We start from the raw sequence: 27,671 nt of genomic DNA, 5'->3' as shown, positions 1-27,671 counted from the left end.
GAACCAGGACGCACAGAATGTGCAGATAATAATACGTTTGGCCAACAGGGATTTTTTTGGTAGCAAAAAATACAGTTGACCTGTTTTCTTGGCATATCATAGAAACTGTAATTCTATGTGATATTTAACACCCACACTCATTTACAGAGAAAGTTGGCTCTCTGCATGCCATTGACATCATGCGCAGCATCATCAAGGGAGGCATCTTTAGCCTACAACAGCTGTGATTTGAGTATTGTCTTAATAGCTTGATGAGTCATATCTTCTTGATGCATATCTCAGGCTCACTACCTTATAGTTTTAATTGGATGTTTTATCGCGCATTGCTACTGTTAACTATGTTGAGTGAGTGGGCTGATATTGCCTGCCTCTCAACAGCAGTTCATCCATGGCAGTATTAGATATGGGAGATAGATATTCTCCCTGGCTGCATGCCTCCAGGAAGAGATCCTCATTACAGTCTCATGTCTCCTTCCCAGGCTTCCCAGCAGCCCACCACCATCCTACAGCAGCTCTCTGCTGCCATGTCATCTCCCACTCCTTCCACCCGGCCAGCACACGTCAAGCAGGGTGCGTATGGCAGGCAGGCTGTCAAGATCCCTTTTCAGACAGAGCCCGCCTCACTCGTTCTCTGTGTGGATTGAGTTCTGTGTTTGTGAATGTCACTGCAGGTGCCAGTTGGACCTAAGGGCCAGAGCTCAACCATCTATAATTACAGTCATGTTCTTTATAGCACTCCTTCTCCACCTCTAGCCTCACCATTGTCTGTCTGTTGGTCGCTCAGGCCAGGGCAGTGATTGTTTGCTCTGACACCTTTCTGCTCCTCTTACTTTCAACTCACTTATATTGAGGTTCATTTCAGTATTGGCATTATTTCTGATATTATTCAATGAGTAGTTCGGATTCCTCTCGTTTTGACAGAGTTGTATAATATAGTGTCGTTTTGCTAAATGTTGCATCAGGCTGTCGCCAGAGTACCATGACAAGCAGCCAGCGTGCAAAATCTGTATTTTCCTATTGCTGGAAGGATGTCAGACAGAAATTGAGGAATGGAGGGGATAAAACGGTAGATGGTAGATCTGATTTATAACTCGTGATTGGACACCATGCGGGTTGAAACGGGTTGATTGTCACTTAAGATAAAGGACAGCACAACAGGCAATAAGAAGAAGTTAGCTTCCATGCAGTTGTGTGTGTGTGTGTGTGTGTGTGTGTTTGGTGTGGTGTGTGTGTGTGTGTGTGTGTGTGTGTGTGTGTGTGTGTGTGTGTGTGTGTGTGTGTGTGTGTGTGTGTGTGTGTGTGTGTGTGTGTGTGTGTGTGTGTGTGTGTGTGTATAACGTCGCTCTCTGCTATTCTCCAGACCTGGTGGAGCTGATGATGATCCAGAATGCCCAGATGCACCAGGTCATCATGAACAACATGACCATGTCAGCCCTCAGCTCATTTGGCTATTCCCAGCCCCAGCTCCACCCTCYGTCTACCTCTGAGGTTCAGTCATTTGGCTATCCCCAGCCCCACCCTCCACCCCTGAAGTACATTTACTGTTAGTCACATGTGCCAACTTATCATCCAGCCTGTCCGTGTGCAGCACACTCATCTTACATTATTCATCTGAAAACATGTGTTTCAGTAGGTAGAGACATACTTATTCTGATATGACAATCTGGAAAAGTAAACAGACCGAGGTCAGAGTGACTCCTCACATTAGCTAATGCACCTAAAAGTTATTTTTGGAGTCTGTTTTGGGTCACACTGTTCCTAGTCAGTTAAGTGGTTGTGTTGAGGCTCCATAAGCAGTAGGTYGTCCAACCCATTGCAGTGGAGAGTGAGGATGAGCCCCAAATGGCACCCTAATCACTATATAGTGCACTACTAGGGAATATGGTGCCATTTGACAAATGCTGTGTCTGAATGGGCTGTTTTTATCCTCCCCTCCAGGCCAGCTGTCCCCAAGTGATTTTACAGCTCCCGAGTGGTGCAGCGCTCTAAGGCGCAGCATCTCAGTGCTAGAGGCGTCAGACCCTGGTTTGATCCCGGGCTGTATCACAACCGGCCGTAATCGGAAGTCCCATAGGGCGGGCTCACAATTGGCTCAGCGTCGTCCAGGTTAGGGGAGGGTTTGGCTGGGGTAGGCCGTGATTGTAAATAAGAATTTGTTCTTAACTGACTTGCCTAGTTAAATAAGGGTTACATACTGCAGGATGAGGAGGAGGAGGATCCAGAGGTGTACCATTACCAGCCTACCCCGGCCTACCTGCCATACCCAACCTGGTTGCCTCCACCCCAGCCTGGTCTACCACAACACTGCTGAACCCCTGGAGCTAGCACCCTCCCCACACAGAGACACCATCAGGTGAATCACAACACAACCCCATTCATAACCTCTACTGTACCCACACTTACATAGACTGATGTTGTGAAACAATGTGGGCCAGAGATAACAATGATATGTGATGTCATCCAGGAGGGCGGTCCCACCTCCTCCCCCACCCAGTGCTACCAGGACCGTGGGGGCTGACGTCCCTCCAGCAACAGGTGCACAACTGGAACACTCTGCACATCTCTGCTGTATATCTGTCTAACACAGCTCGCAGCACTAACGTTAACACATGGGTGTCCATAGCGGAACACCAGATAAAACATTGGGAGGGAGTTACCATAGAAATAGAATGACTCAATAATCTGTGGTACTGTACATACAGAACATTGAGTTGGGGGATGGGAAGCCTCAAAGCCCTTATTGGGCATGTAAGGGGCTGTGTAACGGTCTTCTAACATGTAGGCTCTAACCATATATATCTTATTAAATTACTACTAATTCCTAATTCTATGGATCTAACATCCCATTAGCACCCTCTACAGCATCCATTCATCGTTAACCTTATTATTATAGATTTTAGATAGAATCATTCGAAACTCATAGTAAACAGAAATACATTTCAGAGGCACTGCAGTTTTGTTCTTTATAATAGATATTCATAATATCATGTTTGTGTATCTTGCAGAAATCGTAGAATGCTCACTGCATTTCTGTTTTTTTTGTTGACACATTTTAATGTGGGCCTTCCTTTTTAGATTGTTGTTCCTTTACATGTTATTTCAAGTAAAGAAAAGGCCAAGCTCATCATTGTTCAGCATTGTTCAATGTTTTTAAGCTCACTTCCAGACTTGTACTGTAGCTCAGTTGGTAGAGCATGGCACTTTTAACACTAGGGTTGTGGGTTTGAATCCTGACACCACCCATACATAAAATGTATGACCGTAAGTCAGTTTGGATATATGTCTGCTAAATGGCATATATTATCCAATATTATAGCAGTTTTGGGCCTTATTCCTACATGCATTACATAAAACACCCAGCAGGGAGCAGCATCATCTTTGTCATGACAAAGTCAGAGGGTGCTTTTCTATGAGCGTGTGAGTTAGTTCACAGCAGGTTGGCATTTATTGTCATGAATCTTGACCTGGAGGCAGCTCTGCAGAGAGGTCACTAGCTAGCACAGCCACAAAGTCATAAAATCAGATGTTAAACCTAACCCTAACCTTAACCTTAACATGAACCACACTGCTGACCCTAATGCCTAACCCTAACCTTAAATTAAGACCAAAAAGCTCATTTTTGTATTCATACTGTACATGTTTATGATATAGCCAATTTTTACTTTGCAACTGGCTCATCTAGCGGAAATCGCTCAGGTTTGCCTCCACGGCAAGATTCGTGACAATAAATGTCAAGCCGCTCGTTTATATCCATGTCCACCAGCATGTCTATCAGGATGTCACTTGTTATTTCAGTGAGTATCTGACAAGTTCATATATACACTACATGACCAAAAGTATGTGGACACCTGCTCGTCAAACATCTCATTCCAAAATCATGGGCATTAACATGGAGTTGGTCCCCCCTTTGCTGCTACAACAGCCTCCACTCTTCTGGGAAGGCTTTCCACTGGATGTTGGAACATTGCTGCAGGGACTTGCTTCCATTCAGCCACAAGAGCAATAGTGAGGTCGGGCACTGATGTTGGGCGATTAGGCCTGGCTAGCAGTCAGCATTCCAATTCATCCTAAAGGTGTTCAGTTGGGTTGAGGTCAGGGCTCTGTGCATGCCAGTCAAATTCTTCCACACCGATCTCGACAAACATTTCTGTACGGACCTCAGGAATGGCGGCGAGCTTTACACCACTCCAACAAACGCTTGGCATTGCGTATGGTGATCTTAGGATTGTGTGCGGCTGCTCGGCCATGGAAACCCATTTCATGAAGCTCTCAACGAACAGTTATTGTGCTGACTTTGCTTCCAGAGGCAGTTTGGAACTCAGTAGTGAGTGTTGTAACTGAGGATATACAATTTCTACGCTCTAAACGCTTCAGTACCATGACCATGTCAGCCCTCAGCTCATTTGGCTATTCCCAGTCCCAGCTCCACCCTCCACCCTCAGTGGTCCCGGTCTGTGAGCTTGTGTGGCCTACCACTTTGCGGCTGAGCCGTTGTTGCTCCTATATATTTCCACTTCACAATACCAGCACTTACAATTGACCGTAGCTCAATTGCTCTAGCAGGGCCGAAATTTGCATACTGACTTGTTGGAAAGGTGGCATTCTACTGCCAATGATTGTATATGGAGATCGTAACGGGTGTGGCTGAAATAGCAGAATCCACTAATTTGAAGGGGTGTCCACATACTTCTGTATATTTAGTGTATGTCAAAAATCGGTATATTTTTCTGCATATCTAAGCATACTCCTTGAGCTGTCTGTATCCTCCAGACTAGTTGTTATTCTTTTTAAAGAAACTAAATATGGTTCTCTGCATCTATACTAAAATCTGGGTAAAAGATGGAAAGGAATGTGACTTATTCAGTACATTTCGTTATTGCTTGCTTTTCTAAAGTTTACCAACCGGCATGCCAGCTGAGACAGTTAGACAGGCTAGTTACTCTAACTTGATTGATAGCCTGAATTGCCTTTTTGGTAGTTAGGTTCCTAATCTCCCAACCTCATAACTATCTGGGCTAGCTAAAGCGAACTTCATAAATTTGCTAGGGGGCACAGAGAAACAACAGCAAAATGAACAACAAATTATACATTTTTTATTAAACAGGACAAATCTGAGGGGGCCCCTGTGCTTCCCCCTAAAATKTAACAATAGTTTTTTTTCAAGAGACTGAGTTTTGGGGCAGCAGATAGCCTAGTGGTTAGAGTGTTGGGCCAGTAACTGAAAGGTTGCTAGATTGAATCCCCGAGCTGACAAGGTAAAAATCTATCGTTTTGCCCCTGAACAAGGCAGTTAACCCACTAGGCCGTCATTGTAAATAAGAATTTGTTCTTAACCGACTTGCCTAGTTAAATAAAAAATATTTCTCACTGGAGAGAGCAAACAAAACAGAGCCCCTTTATCTCAGTATGTGTAGCTCATCTATCTGATGCTGTTTGTTCAAAAAGAGTATGACATGGTTATTGCCCGTAGCAAGTGAAGCTAGAGAGCATTTTGCCTCCCTTGATATTTAAAAAAATAATAATAACAGCCAATCAGTGTTTGCGCTAAACTGAGTGAGCTCAGCTGTCCTGACGCAACAGAGTTGATAACATTAGCAAACATTTGTAAACCGTTGAAGGAGGAATCATGGACCAGGAATTTTGGAACAGGGAGACATAAAGGTGAGTTTCTGAGGAGGAATGGAGGCGGAGAAMGAGGTTGAAGAGAATGAGGAAAGCAGATGTTGAATCTGAATCTGAGGAAGATGGCGCTAAACACGGACATGGGGTTTCGAAGAAGATTGGTGTCAAGTGAAAACCGAGTGAGCCGTGAGCCAGACCGAGATCTGGAGGTAAAATGGAAGTGAATGAGGGCGAGTTAAGTGAGGTGGAAGGTGTGGTGAAGAGCTCGGAACCCGAGCCTGGCATCGATGGATAAAGAAGAATCTGGTCCAGTAGGAGTGCCATTTTTGCCAAAGTGGATCCTTGCCTTTTGACGGTTCCATTTGTGGTTTCAGGGTGGTTGAGAAAGGAGTTGGGTGCAGTTGAATCAGTGAAGGTAATCTGTAGTGGACTTGAGATATTTGTTTGTGTTTCTTCTGACCAGAGAGAGCAGGCGCTCAGTGTCATGCGACTTGGGTAAAGATCAGTGCTGGGGATCGAAAGTGTCCGGTGCGATAGAGGCAGGTTGAAGTGGCCAGAATCAGAGTAGTGCAGAAGGTGTCGTATGCTGTGGCAGTGAAGAAAGTAGAGGAGGATGGGTCAAGGGTGAGGGAAGTAAATCACAGAAAATAGATGTTGTGGTGGCAGCTGCAGAAAAGTATTTGGGTATACGAGATCTGACGTCAGAAGAGTTACAGGGGGTGTTGAGTGGTGGTGTCCCGTCCTCCCAGGCTGTTGGCATGGTTCAGGAGCAGATCAGGTCAAAGTAGTGGAATGGGGCAGTGGGTTTTTAATGAGTGTAGGTGGCAGCTGCAGGGAAGTACCTGGGTGTATGAGATTTTACTGCAGAAGAGTTATAAGATGTTCTGAGGCTTTTACTTTGTATGAAATAGTGGTATATGTGTAGTGTTGGTTGGTGGTGTAATTTTATATTTTTTCCCCCTTTTTATTTTTGTATCACAAATTGAACGTGATTGAACACATAGTAAGTGGCGGCATGCACAAACAAAATGTGCAAATACCATGAGACCAAAGAAGAAGAAAAAGATGGTCCTGGCTCACCCCCCAAAAAGTGTCAAGGGAAGCCAGTTTGGATTTGGCTTCACACCAATCACATCAGAAACCAAACGTCATTGACAGAAAAAAACTTGATTTGTTSCTTCTCGCTATGTCAATGTCCTCCGGTGGTTAGCTAGCTAGCTAAAATCGGCCTTTCCTAAGTCAGCCATGGATGGAGATAGGAATTTGGACGTGTGGTTTTACTTAATTCTCTGTACTGGCCAATGATTATAATGGCAATTCTGATCCAACCATAAATTCATACATTGTGCCCCTGGCCTGAGAGGATGGAAGTTCAACATGTAGCTAGATGTAGTACGCTAATGTTAACTAGCTGGCCTGGTGCATCGTTGTCTATGAAAGRAAGTTAGACTAGCAAGCAAGCATTTTAGACAGGTAGCCTATGACAATAAAAACTAAAGGTGTGTACTGTATGACAGTCAGAATATAGGGCAACATGAAAGAGGAGGATGGCATTGGCGTTTCCCTTCAAGTAGGGTCAGTCAAAATGTGTTTTTCTACTTGCATGCACACACAGAAATCAGTGCCATGGACAGCCACATCATATTTAGCTTACGTTGATTGAACTAAATCGTTTTTTTGGTATATTTTAGTTGTCACTGTATTATACTAAGCATAGGGGATTAGAAGATGAAGTTGAAATGGTGCTGCAATATTGGAGGCAGCTCCTGTTTTCTTTTCGACTTGTGGTATCTCCGTTGTTCTAAATCAATAGCTGTTTAGTAGTCCGAAAATGTTGGAAAAACCGGGAGGACTAGAAAACAGCAACTATGGAAACTCAAAAATTGGGAAAAAAMCACTGATAGGACATGACTGGACAAGACGAAGTGGCAAAAGACAAACAGAAAACGCAGGTATACAGTAAATACACAGGAGATATTAGGGACAAATGGGATACACCTGGTGAGGGGGGTGGAGACAAGCACAAGACAGGTGAAATAGATCAGGGTGTGACATAAGTGCTTTTAAGAGCCTATTGATTGGTCACAAGAGAATAGAACACATGTTTTGACAGGCGTTCACAGTGACTCTTCATTCTACCGTACTTCACCACAGTATGACCTCTCATGACCCCCCGAGGGTTTAAATGTACTGTGATGAGTACACAGGGGGGTTAGAAGGCAGGAGATCAAAAGCAAACTGACTCCATGAACCCTGAAGGTGATGAAGAATACAACGAAATCTGGGGTCGGTCTTGAAATGGGAGACAATAAAGCACATACCGGTAATTCACTCACTCAATGAATGGATGGATTAATTCAATCAAGTTAAAGTTACACACAAGTAATATCTGTGCTAGAATGCATGTACAGTTAGTCGATGGAGTAGGAGATATGGGATGAGGGTTATCTGATGGACTGAGACTTGGGGGAGTCCGTGTTGTGTTGAGATKTTCCACATGAACTTCACTCTCCGTGTCAACTGACATTCCTTGGCTACTGGAGGGGAGTTTCGTGACTTGGCAGCGTCTATGGTGGATTCTGTCTCGGCCTGTTTGGGGTGTGGCTGTGGCAGATAGGGTTTAGGGGGGTGGTAGAGGGGGGGAATATTCTAGATATGGGGKAAAGGAAGCAGACCAGATGAACCAAAGCTCTGATTAAAAAGTGAGGGATTAAGAGCTCAGAGGAGAACAGGCAGATACGGCTGTCTCTCTGGCTCTGTCTCTCTAGTGATAGCAATGTTTACCCTGCTAATAATACCGAGACCCCTACACTGAGCCATACTAGACACCATAACAGAGAGACAAGGGGTGGGCAGAGAAAAGGATAGAGAGAGGGAGAGATGGAGAGAAAGACCAAAAGAAAGGGAAGTGGGAGAAAATGAACAATCCCAGTTGGAGAAACTGTGAGTTGGAAGGAAAGAGTAAACATGAAGGGACAAGGGAGAGAAAGTAGTAGAGAGGTCACAGTATGTGGGTCGAGACTGGAACAGTGTGTCCTAGGCAGAGAGCCGGTGGAGATGTTAGCCTACTGGGGAAAAAGCAATAAAGAGAGATGACAGGGACAAATAAAAAACAGAAATACCTTATTTACATAAGTATTCAGACCCTTTGCTATGAGACTCGAAATTGAGCTCAGGTGCATCCTGTTTCCATTGAGCATCCTTGAGATGTTTCTACAACTTGATTGGAGTCCACCTGTAGTAAATTCCATTGATTGGACATAATTTGGAAAAGCACACACCTGTCTATATAAGGTCCCACAGTTGACAGTGCATGTCAGAGTAAAAACCAAGCCATGAGGTTGAAGGAATTGGCCGTAAAGCTACGAGACTGGATTATGTTGAGGCACAGATCTGGGGAATGGTACCCAAAAAGTTTCTGCAGCATTAAAGGTCCTCAGGAAGACAGTGGCCTCCATCATTCTTAAATGGAAGAAGTTTAGAGCCACCAAGACTCTTCCTAGCTGGCCACCCGCCAAACTGAGCAATCGGAGGAGAAGGGCCTTAGTCAGGGAGGTGACCAAGAACCCGATGGTCACTCTGACAGAGCTAGAGAGTTCCTCTGTGGGGATGGGAGAACCTTCTAGAAGGACAACCATCTCTGCAGCACTCCACCAATCAGGCCTTTATGGTAGAGTGGCCAGACGGAAGCCACTCCTCAGTAAAAGGCACATGRCAGCCCGATTGAAGTTTGCCAAAAGGTATCTAAAGGACTCTCAGACCATGAGAAACAAGATTTCTGATGAAACCAAAATGTAACTCTTTGGCCTGAATGCCAAGCGTCACGTCTGGAGGAAACTTGGTGAAGCAGTGAAGCATGGTGGTGGCAGCTGTGGGGGTGTTTTTCAGCGGCAGGGACTGGGAGACTAGTCAGGATCGAGGGAAAGATAAACGGAGCAAAGTACAGAGAGATTCTTGATGAAAACCTGCTCCAGAGCTCTCAGGACCTCAGACTGGGGTGAAGGTTCACCTTCCARCCGYACAACGACTCTAAGCACACAGCCAAGACAATGCAGGAATGACTTCGGGACAAGTCTCTGAATGCAGGTATGCTAAGCTTGTAACATCATACCCAAGAAGACTCAAGGCTGTAATCGCTACCAAAGGGGCTTCAACAAAGTACTGAATAAAGGGTCTTAATACTTATGTAATGTAAATGTAATATTTCTCAAATATTTCTAAAAACCTGTTCTTGCGTTTTCATTATGGGGTATTGTGTGTAGATTGATGAGGGGGGAAAAACAATTTAATACATTTTATTATGAGGCTGTAACGTAACAAAATATTGAAAAAGTCAAGAGATAGAGATGAGAGATCTCCAGCTCAGTCCGTCTACAAGTTTCCATCCTTRCGGTAAGATGTTAGGCACTAATTGTATCACCCTGTTGCAGGGGAACTTTCAAGAAATGTAAAACTTGTAATGTATTTGAAGTTTGAGAAATCTTCTGAAGTTTTTAATTTCCACTTTGAAATTTCAGACTTGATTTTCCTTATGAAAAAATATATAAGCCCCTACAAAAATGTCCATTAATTATWWTCAACATAATAATTCACATTTCTTGTTACTGCAGGACTATTTTCCTGCTGTAACAAACTTGCTCAAATTAAGATCTTACATCTGTACTCTCCTTAGTCCAGAGCTTGACCATATTTATTCTACCCCACTAATAAAGCTGTATGTTGAAGTGTCTAACCCAGTCCAGCTGTTGCTGCCTGAACAGAAGTCTGTAGGTGCAAGGTCATGAGTCAGCCATGTTGTTTACAGCTGATAATCAGTCAGGCGTAGATTAATCTATCACCACTCCCCATTTACTGTGTGTGTGTGTGTGTGTGTGTGTGTGTGTGTGTATGGTGTGTGTGTGTGGTGTGTGTGTGATGTGTGTGTGTGTGTGTGTGTGTGTGTGTGTGTGTGTGTGTGTGTGTGTGTGTGTGTGTGTGTGTGTGTGGTGTGTGTGTGTGTGGTGTGTGTGTGTGTGTGTGTGTGTGTGTGTGTGTGTGTGTGTGTGGTCTTTGTGATGGTTGTACTCAACTTATTTTATTAAGACAGGTCAACACACAGAAAAAAAGTGAAAAGCACTTCAGATTTTATTATACAAAAATAATTCTAAAAACATTTTAAAAACACATGAAAACAGATATGGGAGAGTGGGATAAGTTGAGCCAAAGGGGTTAGCTGTTTCTTGGAAACCATACACAAAATTAATAATTTGAGTAAATATTTAGGAAGAGGTCATAATTTCATGGAGTCTGTGAAAAATTGTTCTATACATCATTTGGAGTCTCTATAAGCTTCAATATGAGGTCCTAAACCTGGCATGAAAGTGCATCCTTGTAACTGTGTGGGCTGATATTGTCAAAATGTTTGCCTTGGAGTAAGTTGAGCCAATGGCCATGGGGTCAGTTGAGCCAATGGCAAGTGTTAAAAGATGCTTAAAATTATTACAAGACAAAAAAAAGTGATTGTGATGGTGTTGAATTGTGTTTGGGAAACAGGTAGTGGTAATATTTCATTCAGTACAGAAATTTGTAGACGGCTTAACTTACCCGGCCTCCGGCTCAACTAAGTTGTGCCAAGAGACCACTTTTTTGGGACAAACTATGCTTTCAAAACTATAATGTTTACATGAATTCTGTTTATTTCCAGGGATACATCCTGAAATACATGTAGATATCTTTGTTAGAACGAATACTATATTTCCCTTGACAGAGTGATGCTGAATGTAAGAAATGGCTCAACTTACCCCACTTTCCTCAACAACAGTAGAGACACATCATTCTGTATGATCTGTTCACTAACTCTACCAGATACATCAGATGTCAACATTAACACACAGCTAGGTGGGCAGATCAGCTCATACACGGTCAAATTACACCTTGTTAAAATATAGACAATAAGTCTTGATCGTACAGATGGTCAGTCTATATCAATGAGTTGAGTCATGAATTGTCAGCTCACACACACCTCCCACTGGGCACACACTGGTTGAATCAACGTTGTGTCCACGTCATTTCAATGAAATTACATTGAACCAACGTGGAATAGATGTTGAATTGACATCTGTGACCACGGGGCTCCTTTGTCTGGGTTCCCAGTGTGGGATCGTGTCGTACCGTTCTGTCCTCTCACCCAGGATTAGAGYGTGTCAAGGACTTCTGAAGGTCTGGAGGCTCACCAGCTCTCCATTGTTACAAAAGAAGAGGGATGGATGCCAAGGTATGTTGAGCCCACCCCTCCCTCCCTGCCCACTTTCTTGTTCCTTTCCTCTCTACAGTTCCAATTCTCTTCTGCTCTCTCCCACTCTGTCCCTTTTGAAGTGTCTTTGATATCTTCATATTTCCCTTCCTTCACCTCCCTCATCTGTGCATGGTCATTCCACATGAATGCATCAATAAATTCATCCTCATACACACATTGGTTGAGCATATATAACATCCTGCTGTCTCAATACTGTGAGGTGTCATTGCCATAATATGACAAGTGAGGTAGAATGTACCACTGCATACAATGCGGTCAGAATGCCATACTACGCTGTGTGGCTTATCCACAGCTGGCTTTAGCCAGGCAGGGCGGCAGGGGCAGTTCATTCAGTGTGTAGACGTGACAAKGACAGTCTGGTCTTTTCCAGTCAGCAGGGAGATTAGTTTATGGCACAGCTGAAAGAACAGAGCATTTGTCTGCCTTTCTGTCARTCAAAAGATGCCATCAGATCTCTAAGCGAATAATACCTTGTATAACAAACAGTACGACATTGGACATGTAATACCTACAGTAATGAAACAGGAAAGGTATGCAATGTGTGACGGCTCTACTAGGGAATAGGGATGGAATAAATGTCACTAGGTATAAATCTATACACACCCCTCCATGCTATTATCTGATGGGCTGAGCCCCACAATGAACCTTTCTCCCTAACATCCATTCTTCCTCTTCCTCTTCCTCTCCTCTTCCTTCACCCTCTCTGGACCTCCTGTGACAYGGAGCGGCCCAGTGCTTTGGGCGCCTTGGCGAACTCCATCCTGAGTGGCTTGRCGGGGGGCAGGTCCTGTGTGATCTCGACCACGGCCCTCTTGCCAGGGCAGGCACCGTCGGGGATGGGGAAGGRACGGAGGTCCTCCTGGGTGTGTGGTGCTCCGCGGCCCAGCCGGATGCCCAGCTGTGCGGGGGTGAAGATGGGCAGGGGCAGGGTGTTCCTCTTGGGCAGGAGCTGGTGCTCCCTCACACCCCTCTCCACGGTGCCCACTCTGTACACCCCCGAGGGACAGGCCTGGGCCAGAGAGCGAGCCTCCCACTGACGAGTGTAGGTCTCCCGACGAGAGTCATCGTTCATGTTCATTGTCTGCCTGTGAAGAGATGAGACCGACACAGTTAGGAATGAACAGTTGGACATTGCKCAGTGATTTTCAAACTCTAATCTCTCTCAGTATCAAGCTGAGAATCCTACCAGCGAAAAGAAAATCATTACATTTTACAGTCAGCTGATAGATTAGCCTGACAGTTCTTATAACTAGATACATTATCCAGTAGGCTAGTCTTGAGTATGATGACTCGCAGGGTAATATAGGAGGACGTCTAGCTTTATTGATATCGAAGACTTTAAATAAGAAGAAATTACTTAATGTTGTTCAATATGTTACATCTACCAGAAGCAATTAATACTGTTTGTCAAAAGGCTGGGACTCACCTGTCCATGGCCCGGGTCTTCATGTTAACACTGTTCCAGTCGGCTTTATAGCTCTCCCTCTGAGCCTGGTTCTCCTCCCGYACGCTGCAGGCCAGCTCAGCCCCCACCACGGCCCCAGCACGCTTCTCAACAACGGTACACACCTGCATTATCACGGTTCCGTGTGGGTGAAGTTCTGTCCTTATATTGGATTTATCACCTCCGTTAGTTTCTCAGACTCCTCTATCTGTCTGTCTTGGTATCTCTGTGTTCGGTGTTCTTCTCTCTGGACTATCTGTCTGTCTGTAGTTGCTAGCCAAGGTAATCTGTGACGGTTCAGGCAGGTCTCTCCTCTCTCTTGCCTCTGTGGTGATGGTGATGGTGATGGTCTGGGGGTCTCTGCTGTCTGTGTCTGGGACCATGCCCGTCTATCTCTCTTATAGAAGCCCTGCTGCTATTTCTAAGCCATGTTGTCACTCCACAGCTAGTGTGTGCTGACACCTGACACCAAGAGCGGCCCGTCCCTGACTTTGTCCCGGGAGTTAGAACTGACTCACTCAGGGCAGCTGTTGAGAAAGAGAGAGGGAGGTGGTTGGGGGAGAGAGAAAGAGAGTGCGGTAAAGAAATGGAAGTGGGTGGGTTACCGGTAATTGTACTCAGAATCCCCTGATACCCAAATTATACCCCCAATCCCCTCTATAATCACCCCGACCTAACATGCTAAATTGAGGGACATCCGATTATCAAACGAAGTGGAAAGTTTCCCTCTGAAGAGCACTATCAGACCCTGTGTTCAGAGACATGTAAACACACACGAGCACACAGGGGGGTACTTCTGAGAGCTGGCATCTGAATAGAGCTTAGGTCTTGATGTACATATAGCAATCAGTGGCAGAACACTAATGTGGAAAGAGATTAGCTCATGCTAATAATGCTGGGTGTTGAGGGGAAACTCTATTGCCCCAAGAGAGAATACATAGATTGAACATACAAAACATGAAGAACTCTTTCCATGACATAGACTGACCAGGTGAATCCAGGTGAAAGCTATGATCCCTTACTGATGTCACCTGTTAAATCCACTTCAATCAGGGTAGATGAAGGGGGGAGACGGGTTAAAGAAGGATTTTTAAACCTTGAGATAATTGAGACATTGACTGTGTATGTGCCAGTCGGAGGGTGAATGTAAGTACCTTTGAACGGGGTACAGTAGTAGGTGCCAGGTGCACCGGTTTGTGTCAAGAACTGCGACACTGCTTAGCTTTTCAAGCTCAACAGTTTCCTGTGTGTATCAAGAATGGTCCACCCCACAAAGGACATCCAGCCAACTTCCCACAACTGTGGGAAGCATTAGAGTCAACATGGGCCAGCATCCCTGTGGAACGCTTTCGAACACCTTGTAGAGTCCATGCCTCGATGAATTGAGGCTGTTCTGAGGGCGAAAGGCAACTCAATAATATAAAAGTGTTCCTAAAGTTTGGTATACTCAGTGTACATGTACATATACTGTACATATACATACAGATTTTGAAACTGACAGTTATCTTGATAGCTAGCAGTGTGAAACTGCTGAGTTTAAGGTTGTCTCTTTCAGTAACCCTGGAGTGCCCTGGCATGTACGGCCTGGCTATATTTGGGGTAACAGTTCCTTTTAGAGACTAGAGATCAAAGGTGATGTTCTGTAGGCAGGTGGTCAGTCTATACGTGCTACGGAACAGATACCAGGCCAAGGCATGACCAAGGGACCAACTCTTTTTGTATAAACTACGGTCAGTAAAACACAAGTCATTTCTATTTGACTGGAGACAGTACCTTGTGAATCTGTTATCGGGCTTATTAGCTGTGTTGTAGCAGTGTTTCGTCTGTCATGGACTGTGGATTTATTAGTCTGATGACAGAGACCCACTCCAGCCAAGAGTCTCTCAGGTTACAGTCTTAAAGATTTTCTCTCTCTCTCACGCACGCACACACCCCCCCCCCCCCACACACACACACACACACACCACACACACACACACACACACACACACACACACACACACACACCACACACACACACACACACACACGCACACACACAACACACACACAAAACACACACCACACAACACACACAGACGCTCACGCACACATGTAATGTCGCCTCGGTGTCACTACCAGCCACTCTGTCAATGACTAACTCTTCCGCATCAGCACTGATGTCATCCAATATATAACACCTGCTAAGCAATACATTTAAAGTTACGCATGTATCCGTTGCTTTCAAATTAATATTGAAACTAGATATGAATCTATTCTTCAATGTACAATATTTTACACAGCTGCATAGTTATCGGATAATACAAATATTATAAAGTATTAGATCGTTCCTCTCGCTCAACTTAGGTTATACATTGAGCATAGACTTATTAGTTTCATTAATATTCTCATGTACAGTGGGAGAACAAGTATTTGATACACTGCTGATTTTGCAGGTTTTCCTACTTACAAAGCATGTAGAGGTCTGTAATTTTATCATAGGTACACTTCAACTGTGAGAGACGCGAATCAAAACAAAAATCCAGAAATCACATTGTATAATTTTTAAGTAATTAATTGCATTTATTGCATGACATAAGTATTTGATCACCTACACCAGTAAGAATTCCGGCTCTCACAGACCTGTTAGTTTTTCTTTAAGAGCCCTGTTCTCACATTACCTGTATTAACTGCACCTGTTTGAACTCGTTACCTGTATAAAGACACCTGTCACACACTCAATCAAACAGACTCCAACCTCTCCACAATGGCCAAGACCAGAGAGCTGTGTAAGGACATCAGGGGTAAAATTGTAGACCTGCACAAGGCTGGATGGGCTACAGAGAATGGCAAGCAGCTTGGTGAGAAGGCAACAACTGTTGGCGCAATTATTAGAAAATGGAAGAAGTTGAGATGACAGTCAATCACCCTCGGTCTGGGGCTCCATGCAAGATCTCACCTCGTGGGGCATCAATGATCATGAGGAAGGTGAGGGATCAGCCCAGAACTACACGGCAGACTGTCATGACCTGAAGAGAGCTGGGACCACAGTCTCAAAGAAAACCATTAGTAACACACTACGCGTCATGGATTAAAATCCTGCAGCGCATGCAAGGTCCCCTGCTCAAGCCAGCGCATGTCCAGGCCCGTCTAAAGTTTGCAATGACCATCTGGATGATCCAGAGGAGGAATGGAGAAGATCATGTGGCTGATGAGACAAAAATAGAGCTTTTGGTCTAAAACTCCACTCGCCCTTTTGGAGGAAGAAGAAGGATGAGTACAACCCCAGAACACCATCCAACCGTGAAGCATGGAGGTAGAAACATCATTCTCTGGGGATGCTTTTCTGCAAAAGGGACAGGCCGACTGCACCGTATTGAGGGGAGGATGGATGGGGCCATGTATCGCGAGTCTTGGCCAACAACCTCCTTCCTCAGTAAGAGGATTGAAGATGGGTCGTGACTGGGTCTCCAGCATGACAACGACCCGAAACATACAGCCAGGGCAACTAAGGAGTGGCTCCGTAAGAAGCATCTCAAGGTCCTGGGAGTGGCCTAGCTAGTCTCCAGACCTGAACCCAATAGAAAATCTTTGGAGGGAGCTGAAAGTCCATATTGCCCAGCGACAGCCCGAACCTAAAGGATTGGAGAAGGTCTGTAATGGAGGAGTGGGCCAAAAAACCTGCTGCAGTGTGTGCAAACCGTCAAGAACTAACAGAAACGTAGTGTATGATCTCTGTAATTGCAAACCAACGTTTTGTACCAAATTGAAGTTCTGACTTTTCTGATGTATCACAACTTATGTCATGCATAAAATGCAAATTAATTACTTTAAAAATTCAACAAGTGATTTTCTGGATTTTTGTTTTAGATTCCGTCTCTCACCAGTTGAACGTGTACCTTATGATAAAAATTAGCAGACCTCTACATGCTGGTTGTAAGAGTTAAAACCTGTCAAAATCGCGTTGTATCAATACTCGTTCTCCCCACTGTACTTTATTATTTTAAATGTCTCTCAATAAAACCTCATAAAAATGGCCCCAAGATACAGCCAATATTTCCTATTCCTCTACTCTAAGACAATGTCACCGTATGAACAACAACGTATGTAAGATATCACATCGCAGACCACCCACACCACACACACACACACACAACACCCACACACACACACACACACACACACACACAACAACACACACACACACCACACACACACACACACACACAGCACACACACACCACACAACCACACACACACACACACCCACCACGTAAATAGATGTGTTATGCCAGCCATGGTAACCAAAAAATGTCACTTCAGTCAGGATCCAATTTGCAGAACCTAGTAAGTCTCGAGGCATACTTCTGCATGAGAATCATTCTCCTTTCAAAAAAAAACGGAACTAAATACATTTTGACATTTGATAAGTCAATCGAGTCTTTTTGACAACTCATTCACTAGCACATCAGTACATTAGTGACTGTCATATGAGTCAGTGTTACCGCTTTGTTTTATGCGCTTTTGCGTGCTATCATTTCACAAAATATGTGAGTGAATTTTGAAAACTCTTCGTACCATAAACTCCAAACTGGAACATTGTAATTGCGAATAAAGAAACAAGAAAGGCCCGCAACACTGGTAAAGCTCCCAATTCACCTCTTATTGGACAACGATCCATCTAGAAACGGATCTCGTACAGGTGGAACAAACAAACTGATTGAATTATGTAACTTAATTGCAGCTGTTAAATGTTTCGCTTGTGGGACTGATAGATGTACAGTTAAGTTACATTACAGGCTTTTAAGATATTTGACACAGCATTCATGTCATATTGCTAGATAAGCTATTTACGGTGTGTGTTGTGTGTGTGTGTGTGTGTGTGTGTGTGTGGTGTGTTGTGTGTGGTGGTGTGTGTGTGTGTGTGTGGTGTGTGTGGTGTGTGGTGTGTGTGTGTGGTGTGTGTGTGTGTGTGTGTGGTGGTGTGTGTGTTGTGTGTGTGTGTGTGTGTGTGTGTGTGTGTGTGTGTGTGTGTGTGTGTGTGGGTGTGTGTGTCATGTGTGTGGTGTGTGTGTGTGGTGTGTGTGTGTGTGTGTAGTGTTGTTGTGTATGTGTGTTGTTGGTGTGTACATTATTTTTATGACTGCCGGGTCAAAAATAACCCTAAAACAATCTTTGTACCCTGCTGGTGTACAAAGACAATATGAACGATGGAACGATGGAAATATGAACGAAGGCGATGTTTCACTTTTTCTAATGTTGGGGTCACTCTAGGAAAACTCATCAAATTTCAAGTTGAAAAAATATAATTTAGGGGGTTTTCTCTGCTGTTTAACATAGCGGCGGGTCAATGTTTACCCTTAATAAGACAACACAAGGGTTAACCACCAAAACACCACATAATGACACGTTCTCAATGTAGTTATTTTAGCAACCAGTTAATCCAATAGAAACAATGTAAGATACATGTTTCACAATTGCCCTTTGATTGTAAATGCTACGGTACTGTAAATTACATTACATTACACTGTTTTCACATCAGGCAATACACTTGCACGACCCATAGCAATTGACTGAACATGAAATTTCCATCATTTCTATCCCATGTGTGATCAAAGGTATGATCATTAAAGATGTCTTTCACAATGTAACAAATTAAATAAATGACAGAAACATCATGTTTAGCAGGCACTATTTTGCATCACGTCTGTCTTGAGCATTTGGCCATAAGTTCTCATCGGAATCGCAGTAAATATCCTTATTATTCATGCACCTGGGGGAAAACCTTTTGGTATGGTGAATCCAAGCCTGACATAGGTCTGGGTTGATGTTATTGCATGCCTCCTCCATGGCGTGAAGGAGGGTGGTACGCTCGTGGGGGTGGCAATCCTACATATTTCACCTGTATGGTAATCGTGTATTGAATTTTACAGTATTGTATTGAATTTATGTATTGTAGTGGTCCTGTACTTTGCTCAGATTATAAGAACATGGCACTAGCAACACCAGAGTTGTGGGTTCAATTCCCACTGGGGACACATACCAAAATGTGTGGACTGTTATCATTTTGTGTCTGCTACGTAAATGGAAGGTATTACAGTACTGTGTTGGCCAATGCAATTTTAGTAAAGCAGTGTGAAGTAACTTCACTTACTGTGAAGTAAAATCATAACAGTCATCATCATAGTAGTACATTCGAGATTATAAACTGGGTGGTTCGAGCCCTGAATGCTGATTGGCTGACAGCCATGGTATATCAGACCGTATACCACGGGTATGACAAAACATTTATTTTTACTGCGCTTATTGGTAACCAGTTTCTAATAGCAATTAGGCACCTCTGGGGTTTGTGGTATATTGTAAATTAGTTGATAGACCAAAAAGAAAGAGAGTTCCAAACCTGTCTGCCAATAACAGCTAGTTTTCAGTTGTCCTCCTCACTCCCAGACAGTCCTAGCAAAATTATTGCTTGAGAAATTGCTCTTTGCTAAGAAGATTTTTTGTTTATTTTTTACCATTCTAATTGAAAACAATCAGAAATGCAGAAATGCTTAGATATTGAGTTAAAAATGACTGCATGGGTTCTTTAAGCACACAACAACAACAACACAAGTCAAATGTCTGGCAGTGAGCAATGATAAGGTGATCCTGCCAGGCTGATCATTCCGTCCCCCTCCACAGTGCCAGGGCCTGCTCGCTCTGTTACATAACTATACAGTCAGCCTCAGCTGCTGGGAAGTGACACTTAAATGAACTGAGAGAGAGAGAGAGAGAGAGAGAGAGAGAGAGAGAGAGAGAGAGATTTTCTCTCTCTCACGCACACACACAAAACACACGTACGCACACAGACGAGAAGGAGAGAGAGAGAGGAGGAGAGAGGAGAGAGAGAGAGTAGAGAGAAGAAGAGAGGAGGGAGAGAGAGAGAGAAGGAGAGAGAGAGAAGAGAGAGAGATTGCTCTAGACACAGACAAGCCTAGACGCAAGAGAGAGGCAGAGGGAGAGAGAGAGAAAGGGAGAGAGAGGAGGAGGAGGAGAGAGAGAGGAGAGGAGAGGAGAGAGAGAGGAGAGAGAGACAGAGAAGAGAGAGAGAGAGAAGAGAGAGGAGAGAGAGGAAGAGAGAGAGAGAGAGAGAGAGGAGAGAGAGAGAGAGAGAGAGAGAGAGAGAGAGAGAGAGAGAGAGACGAAGAGAGAGAGGAGAGAGAGAGAGAGAGAAAAAAATATCCTTGTTTTAGGTCATTAGGATTCACCATAATTTTATTTTAAGAATGTTGAAATGTCAGAGAATGATTTATTTCAGCTTTCATTTCTTTCATCACATTCCCTGTGTGTCAGAAGTTTACATACATGCCATTAGTATTTCGGTAGCATTGCCTTTAAATGTTTAACTTGGGTCAAACGTTTCGGGTAGCCTCCCACAAGCTTCCCACAATAAATTGGGGTGAATTTTGGCCCATTCCTTCTGGCTGGCTTGTAACTGAGTAAGGTTTGTGAGCCTCTTGCTCGCACACTTTTTCAGTTTCTGCCCACAAATGTTCTATGGAGGTCAGGGCTTTGTGATGGCCACTCCAATACCATGACTTTGTTGTCTTAAGTCATTTTTCTACAACTTTGGAAGTATGCTTGGCGGTAATTGTCCATTTGGAAGACCCATTGCAACCAAGCTTAAACTTCCTGACTGATGTCTTGAGCTGTTGCGTTCAATAATCCACAGGATTTTCTTGCCTCATGGATGCCATCTATTTTGTGAAGTGCACCAGTCCCTGCTGCAGACAAAGCACCGCCCAACAACATGATGCTGCCACCCCCGTGCTTCACGGTTGGGGATGGTGTTCTTCGGCATGCAAGAATACCCCTTTTTCCTCCAAAAAAATAACGATGGTCATATGGCAAACAGTTCTAATTTTTTTGTTTCATCAGACCAGAGGACATTTCTCCAAAAGTACAATCTTTGTCCCCATGTTGCAGTTGCAAACAGTAGTCTGGCTTTTTTATGGCGGTTTTGGAGCAGTGGCTTCTTCCTTGCTGAGCGGCCTTTCAGGTTATGCCGATATAGGACTCGTTTTACTGTGGATAGAGATACCTTTGTACCAGTTTCCTCCAGCATCTTCACAAAGTCTCCTTTGCTGTTGTTCTTGGATTGATTTGCACTTTTCGCACCAAAGTACGTTCATCCTAGGAGACAGAACGCGTCTCCTTCCTGAGCGGTTATGACGGCTGCATGGTCCCATGGTGTTTATACTTGCATACATTGTGTACAGAGGAACGTGGTACCTCAGGTGTTTGGAAATTTGCCCAAGGTGAACCAGACTTGTGGAGGTCTACATGTTTTTTTTTCTGAGGTCTTGGCTGATTTCTTTTGATTTTCCCATGATGTCAAGCAAAGAGACACTGAGTTTGAAGGTATGCCTTGAAATACATCCGCAGGTATACCTCCAATTGACTCAAATTATGTCAATTAGCCGATCAGAAGCTTCTAAAGCCATGACATCATTTTCTGGAATTTTCCAAGCTGTTTAAAGGCACAGTCAACTTAGTGTATGTAAACGTCTGACCCACTGGAATTGTGATACAGTGAATTATAAATGAAATAATCTGTCAGTAAACAATTGTTGGAAAAATTACTTCTGTCATGCACAAAGTAGATGTCCTAACCAACTTGACAAAACTATAGTTTGTTAACAAGGAATTTGTGGAGTGGTTGAAAAACGAGTTTTAATGACTCCAACCTAAGTGTATGTAACTCCAACTTCATAAAATTGATAGGTGGCTACGGATGTAGGATCTTAATTTGAACCGCAGCAGGAATATATTCCTGAGCAACAGGAAATGTAAATTATTATGTGGATTGTAATTAATGGCCATTTTCGTARGGGTTGAATCATTTTTCGTTAGGGCAAATCAAGTATGAAATTTCAAAGTGGAAATTACAAACTTTAGAAGCCTTGTCCAGTCAGTGTGTCCCCTCCACAAAAAGTTGAGTAATTAATTTAACATCTGAAAAATGTAAAAACAGGACAAATCTGAGGGAGCGCGTGGCTTTGTTCCCCCTTTGGACATGAATCCACTGTCTGTCTATGTTCTAAGAAACAGGCTGCTGCCCTGTTGAGAGATGTACCCTCACCAGTGTCATTCTCACGTAACATTACAGACAGCTGACCATCAAAACCCTCAAACCCCTGTGAACCCAGAGGGACGAGCACGCCCAGGACAGGCCAGGTCAGAGGCTATCTCTGTGGGGCGTGGCTCACAGCCGGCATGGCTGAGCCAGTGTTGGAGCTGTGACCACACCATGCCGACATGTGACTGGGAGTTTAGAGCTCCCCGTGGACACATTAACCCTCCCAAACAAACACACAACTTGGTCTGCAGTATCAGGTTGCCACTTTATTTCCCATATCAACTTTACAATAGAACATAAGACACATGCTGCATCCCCTTCAACTCACCAAACATCCCAAATGCTCTCACAATCTTGACATGTACTTAAAGTGACCATTAGATACCCACATACCGCAACCTCCACTGTTCATACAGACCCACACACTCATTCAAAGTTGAGTCATTTTGTTACTAAACTCATCTCTGTAAACTTCATGAACAAAAACACACTAGTGCCTCTTGATAAGCATGGTCCGTAAGGAAATTGACAACTCAAAAATATTTGAATTTGTTTACTACACATTTATTACAAGGTAATCTTAATTACTGGTTTTAAAATATTGTCTTGTGACTAGATAAAACAAGTACTGATAATCATGAGACAAAGTGCTGATGTGGAACAGGACAGCTGTGCCCTACGGGGTTCAGTGCTGTGTTAACTGTGTCCACTGTGTTCCCTGGTGGAGACCAATAATGAACAGACCCAAGGAGTTGGGTAACTAACACTGTCTGATTGATTAAAAAAATGGCAGGGTGATAACTTCCAAAACTCTCCCTAATATACCTGAGACCCAGCTAAGTATGCCTAAACAGAAAAATAAGAAAAACAGAACCATATTGGATCACGGTTCTGATGAGGAGAAAGGAAAGCTGTATATTTTTGTTCAAACCTCGGGCTCTCCTAAATTTGAATCGCAGAAGTGCAGCGTTACAGAGTGATTGAAATGTAAAGGCAAWGTTCCCGTGTTAGCAGAGACTGCTTTCACGGTAAACACTGCATATGTCTGTTCAATCAAAAATGACCTTTACATTTCTATTGCACAATTTGTAACACTTCAGCAACACAGATTGAATAGAGCCCCTAGTGTTAGTGCAAATTGGGAGAGTATTTTCAGAATCAGACATCCTAGTACTGTATACTCCCAACTCTGCAACATAAACTAACTACTGCCCCCTGTCTACTGTTTGAGGTCATTGCAGCTCCTGTTCGGTCTAGAAGTTGTCCTCTCTTCCACTCCCATCTTCCTCATCCAGCCTCTCGTCCTCATCATCGCCCCCTTCTCCGTTCATGGTGCGGTTCACTCTGGCCAGTAGCAACGGCAGGTTGACGGCTAATGGGTTGTCCTCATCTTCATCATCAGTATCACGCTTGGGGTAGAAGCGTCTAGCCTTCGCCAAGAAGTCCTCAGCAGCATCCAGGTATATGAGACGATCCTATATGAAAAGGAGAGAGAAGGGGAAGAGAGAGGAAGATGGAGGGTGAAAAACAAAGAGTGAAGGAAAAAGAGAAAAGACCCAAAGAGGGAAGGAAGAAAGAGTAAACAGAGGAAGAGGGGAGGCATAAGAGTCATCATCATCAAACAGGAAGTGATTTGGAGAAAGAAGTGGAAGACATTATAACCATGATACAAAATGTCCCCCTCTGTTAGATTCTGTTCTCACCAGGATGAAGAGGTATCTCTCAGGTGGGGCCTCCCGGGTGTAGAAGATAGACGTCTCAGAGTGGAGCGTGTGCAGTAGTGTGCGTGACGCCGAGGCGTTCTTCATACGGTCATACGACGCACTGGCAGACACCGTCAGCAGAGACTCCGCCTCCGCCATGAACCCTGAGCCAATGAGAGTTCACGGTTGCTGAGATGAGATTTTATTCATTTTGTCTTTCTCTCATTTTACCCTTCCATTGGTTCTCCCTCACCCTCATGTTACCCTTCCATTGGTTCTCCCTCACCCTCATTTTACCCTTCCATTGGTTCTCCCTCACCCTCATTTTACCCTTCCATTGGTTCTCCCTCACCCTCATTTTACCCTTCCATTGGTTCTCCCTCACCCTCATTTTACCCTTCCATTGGTTCTCCCTCACCCTCATTTTACCCTTCCATTGGTTCTCCCTCACCCTYATTTTACCCTTCCATTGGTTCTCCCTCACCCTCATTTTACCCTTCCATTGGTTCTCCCTCAYCCTYATTTTACCCTTCCATTGGTTCTCCCTCACCCTCATTTTACCCTTCCATTGGTTCTCCCTCATCCTCATTTTACCCTTCCATTTGTTCTCTCTCACCTAAATTCTCCAGGATCATCTTCCACTTGTCCCTGACCTCCCGACGCAGATCTCTCATACCCTCAATGTCCACACTCAGACGCCGGTGCGCCTACAGAGGGAAAGGGTACAGGGTTACATACAAACAATATTAACCTAGTGCACAACTATCACCACAAACACAGGTCAATCAACTAGAGGAAGCCTACGGTGAGATGTGCAGCACATTCACCCAACAAACAGGAGACAACAGAGGACAGGCATGGTACCCAGTTGGATAATGTAGGCCTACATTATACTAGAGTGCATAAAATGCACCATCTACTGGCTGATGGAGGTAAAGTGTTGTATGCTGCCCTGCAAAACCTTGTAGACAGAGCAGACAATCTAGCATAACTTCACGCTGCCTCTCCTTTCCCCAGATTTCTAATTTTGTCCACCTCCCATTGGTCACAGACGTCAATTCAACGTCTATTCCATGTTGATTCAATGTAATTTAAATTACATGGAAACAACGTTGATTCAACCAGTGTGTGCCCAGTGGGTTGTTTCCCCCTCTTAGGGACCCAAACTCTCTGTTGTCATACAGTAAGTGTCCCTGTCCGCCTCCCTGGGTCCCCCCTCTGGTACCAGCGAGCCCCTGCGGGTCTGGTTCCTGTTCTGGATGAGGTTGTACAGGATCCGGTCATCGTCTCTCTCCGAGTGGCTCGGGTCGCCTGGCTCACTCCATAGGTTCTGTTCCTGTTCCCTTCGCTTCTTCGCCTCGCGGTCAAAGTACTCCAAAGTGTCAGGACTGAAACAAATAGACAAATAGACACTCACACACACAGGCGCGTGGTCTATCAGGGGAACATCGGGATGACTGTGAAGCTGTTATCAATTCAATAGATATAGAGAGGATCTTTGTTTGTTGGTTGGTTCCACACCTGTGAATTACACTAGAGTGACTAAATCGGAGGGCTGTGGATGGAGAGCATGGCATATCTCTCAAATCTATGGACTGGTGTGGAGAGACATAAGGAGGGTGAGAAATCACATGAGGAATTGTGACATAGTTTGTTTTTTAAGCATCATATTGTGTGCCGCGATATGTGTGTGTCAGTCACAGGAGGTTGGTGTCCCCTTAATTGGGGAGTACGGGCTCATGGTAATGGCAGGAGCGGAATAGGTGGAATGATATCAAATASATCAAAACACGTTTGATGCCGTTCCAGACATTACTATGAGCCGTCCTCCCCTCAGCAGCCTCCTGTGGTGGAAGTGTGTCAGGTTGTCATGGTGATAAGTGCATATGTCATGGGCTGTCATGGCGATAAGTGTGAATGTCAGTGTGTCATGGCGATAAGTGTGAATGTCAGTGTGTCATGTCGATAAGTGTGAATGTCAGTGTGTCATGGCGATAAGTGTGAATGTCAGTGTGTCAGGGATTGCATACCTGATTAAAGGCTGCTTCTCCTCCTCACTTTCATCATCGCTATAGCAGCAGCAGCAACAGAACCGAGCACAGAACCTCTTGAAGGCAGCCCCCATCTCTGATAGAGACAGAGAGGGTAGTAGAGCGGTCGGAGAAGATAGTGTGAGAGCAGTTAGAGGTCCAGATAAAGTCTAGTGTCCAGATATGGTTAAACTCTTCAAAACAAAAGGGGGCATACGGTACCGTTTTTCAAGTCCTATCCAGGTATAGGACAGGTAAGAAGGAAAAAAAAATGTCCTCTCCACCGGTGTAGTTGGTCACACTATATCCACCTCTTTCTGTCTACCAGTTCCCTGTTGTGGCTGCTGAGGATAGGTGACCCAGTGGTGTAGAATGAGGGCTTGGAACCTTGGTCACACCCTCAGAGTTTGATTCCAAAACAATATCCACAGGAGCAAAGAGAAAAAGTTTGTCAAGCACTCACAGAGCTGTTGAACACCCACGATTCTCGCTCTGTTAATACCCTGCCTCCACACTGACCAAATTAGTTTCAAGACAAATATCTCGTTCAGACAGAAACCATTCTAAAAGAGAGTCAAGAGTGAACAGGTCATTTTCAACTAGTTTCCAGACACAAAAGTTACAGATCTATGGGTTCAAATCTCCATCCGACATCCACCCTGTATATACTAGTGTGGAATCCTCTTCTCATTCCAGGTCCCGATGTCTGAGGTCCAGAAGAGGTAGCTAGCTAGGGTCTCCAAATCCTGGCCCAGAGACTTTCCTCCTGGAAAAGAGAAGCTGGAAGAGAGGATGACCCAGGGAATGTCTCAGCACAAAGAGAGTACCGAGTAGCCTCTCCCCTCTTACTCATCACCACAGATCCACACAAGACCCAACTCAGTCACAACCCAGTCATGTGAGCTGAACGATCCTCTGCCCCCCAGCAGCAATAGCAAGGCCCTAGCTCCTGTACCCCCACTTTGCTGCCCACATTCTTATCTCCTTTATCCATCCAATCATATACACTTAAAACTACATACTCCACAGATGAAAGAAGCCTAGGCTACATATTTCAAACAAAACAAGCTTTTGTTTAGGGAATGTACTGCTTCGAAGTAAAATATTTGTTGTTAGATGTCATCGCCCCTAGGCCAATAATCTGGATGTATTCTAAACATAGTGGAAATGGTAAAATAGCAAATATATCAGAGAACTGTTTCATCAGTAAACAAGATAATCAGTGCCCCTATTATAAAAAGACTAGATTCTATCCATGCAGAATGGACCTCTTTTTATTCTAGACTAAAGGTACGCTTGGTTCACAAAATTATCTCTACCCAAATTCTGTATCTTGTTATCTACCACACTCCAAAAGGCAAAAAAGGACAACATAGTGTAACTGTTAATGGACAGCTCCCATGACAGGGTGACTTTCATGTGAGGCCAACTTTAGTCAGTGTTATAATCATGATATAAACACCTCAGCCTCAAGCACGAG

General features: G+C 44.2%; 3 protein-coding genes across 3 annotated transcripts; 1 reads left to right on the top strand and 2 right to left on the bottom strand.

Moving 5' to 3' along the window:
• The first annotated feature begins 464 nt into the window (after window positions 1-464).
• On the top strand, window positions 465-11,818 carry LOC112068264 (proline-rich protein 29-like). The gene is made up of 4 exons (XM_024135363.2): window positions 465-570; window positions 1,361-1,532; window positions 2,465-2,535; window positions 11,793-11,818. Exons 1-4 carry the CDS (start codon window positions 465-467, stop codon window positions 11,816-11,818), a joined length of 375 nt encoding a protein of 124 aa, XP_023991131.2.
• Window positions 11,819-12,516: 698 nt separating this feature from the next.
• On the bottom strand, window positions 12,517-13,610 carry tcap (titin-cap (telethonin)). Its single transcript, XM_024135351.2, has 2 exons — window positions 13,344-13,610; window positions 12,517-13,002 (listed from the first exon to the last, which is right to left on the bottom strand). Exons 1-2 carry the CDS (start codon window positions 13,490-13,492, stop codon window positions 12,612-12,614), a joined length of 540 nt encoding a protein of 179 aa, XP_023991119.1. The 5' UTR covers window positions 13,493-13,610; the 3' UTR covers window positions 12,517-12,611.
• Window positions 13,611-22,704: 9,094 nt separating this feature from the next.
• LOC112068254 (melanoregulin) lies at window positions 22,705-27,126 on the bottom strand. Its single transcript, XM_024135350.2, has 6 exons — window positions 26,414-27,126; window positions 26,192-26,288; window positions 25,387-25,549; window positions 24,778-24,868; window positions 24,162-24,325; window positions 22,705-23,933 (listed from the first exon to the last, which is right to left on the bottom strand). Exons 2-6 carry the CDS (start codon window positions 26,284-26,286, stop codon window positions 23,712-23,714), a joined length of 735 nt encoding a protein of 244 aa, XP_023991118.1. The 5' UTR covers window positions 26,287-26,288; window positions 26,414-27,126; the 3' UTR covers window positions 22,705-23,711.
• Between the last annotated feature and the right edge of the window lie 545 nt (window positions 27,127-27,671).

Source organism: Salvelinus sp. IW2-2015, unplaced genomic scaffold (assembly GCF_002910315.2).
Source record: "Salvelinus sp. IW2-2015 unplaced genomic scaffold, ASM291031v2 Un_scaffold351, whole genome shotgun sequence".
Taxonomy (NCBI): Eukaryota; Metazoa; Chordata; class Actinopteri; order Salmoniformes; family Salmonidae; genus Salvelinus; species Salvelinus sp. IW2-2015.
This window is presented reverse-complemented; position numbering and strand designations above follow the sequence as displayed.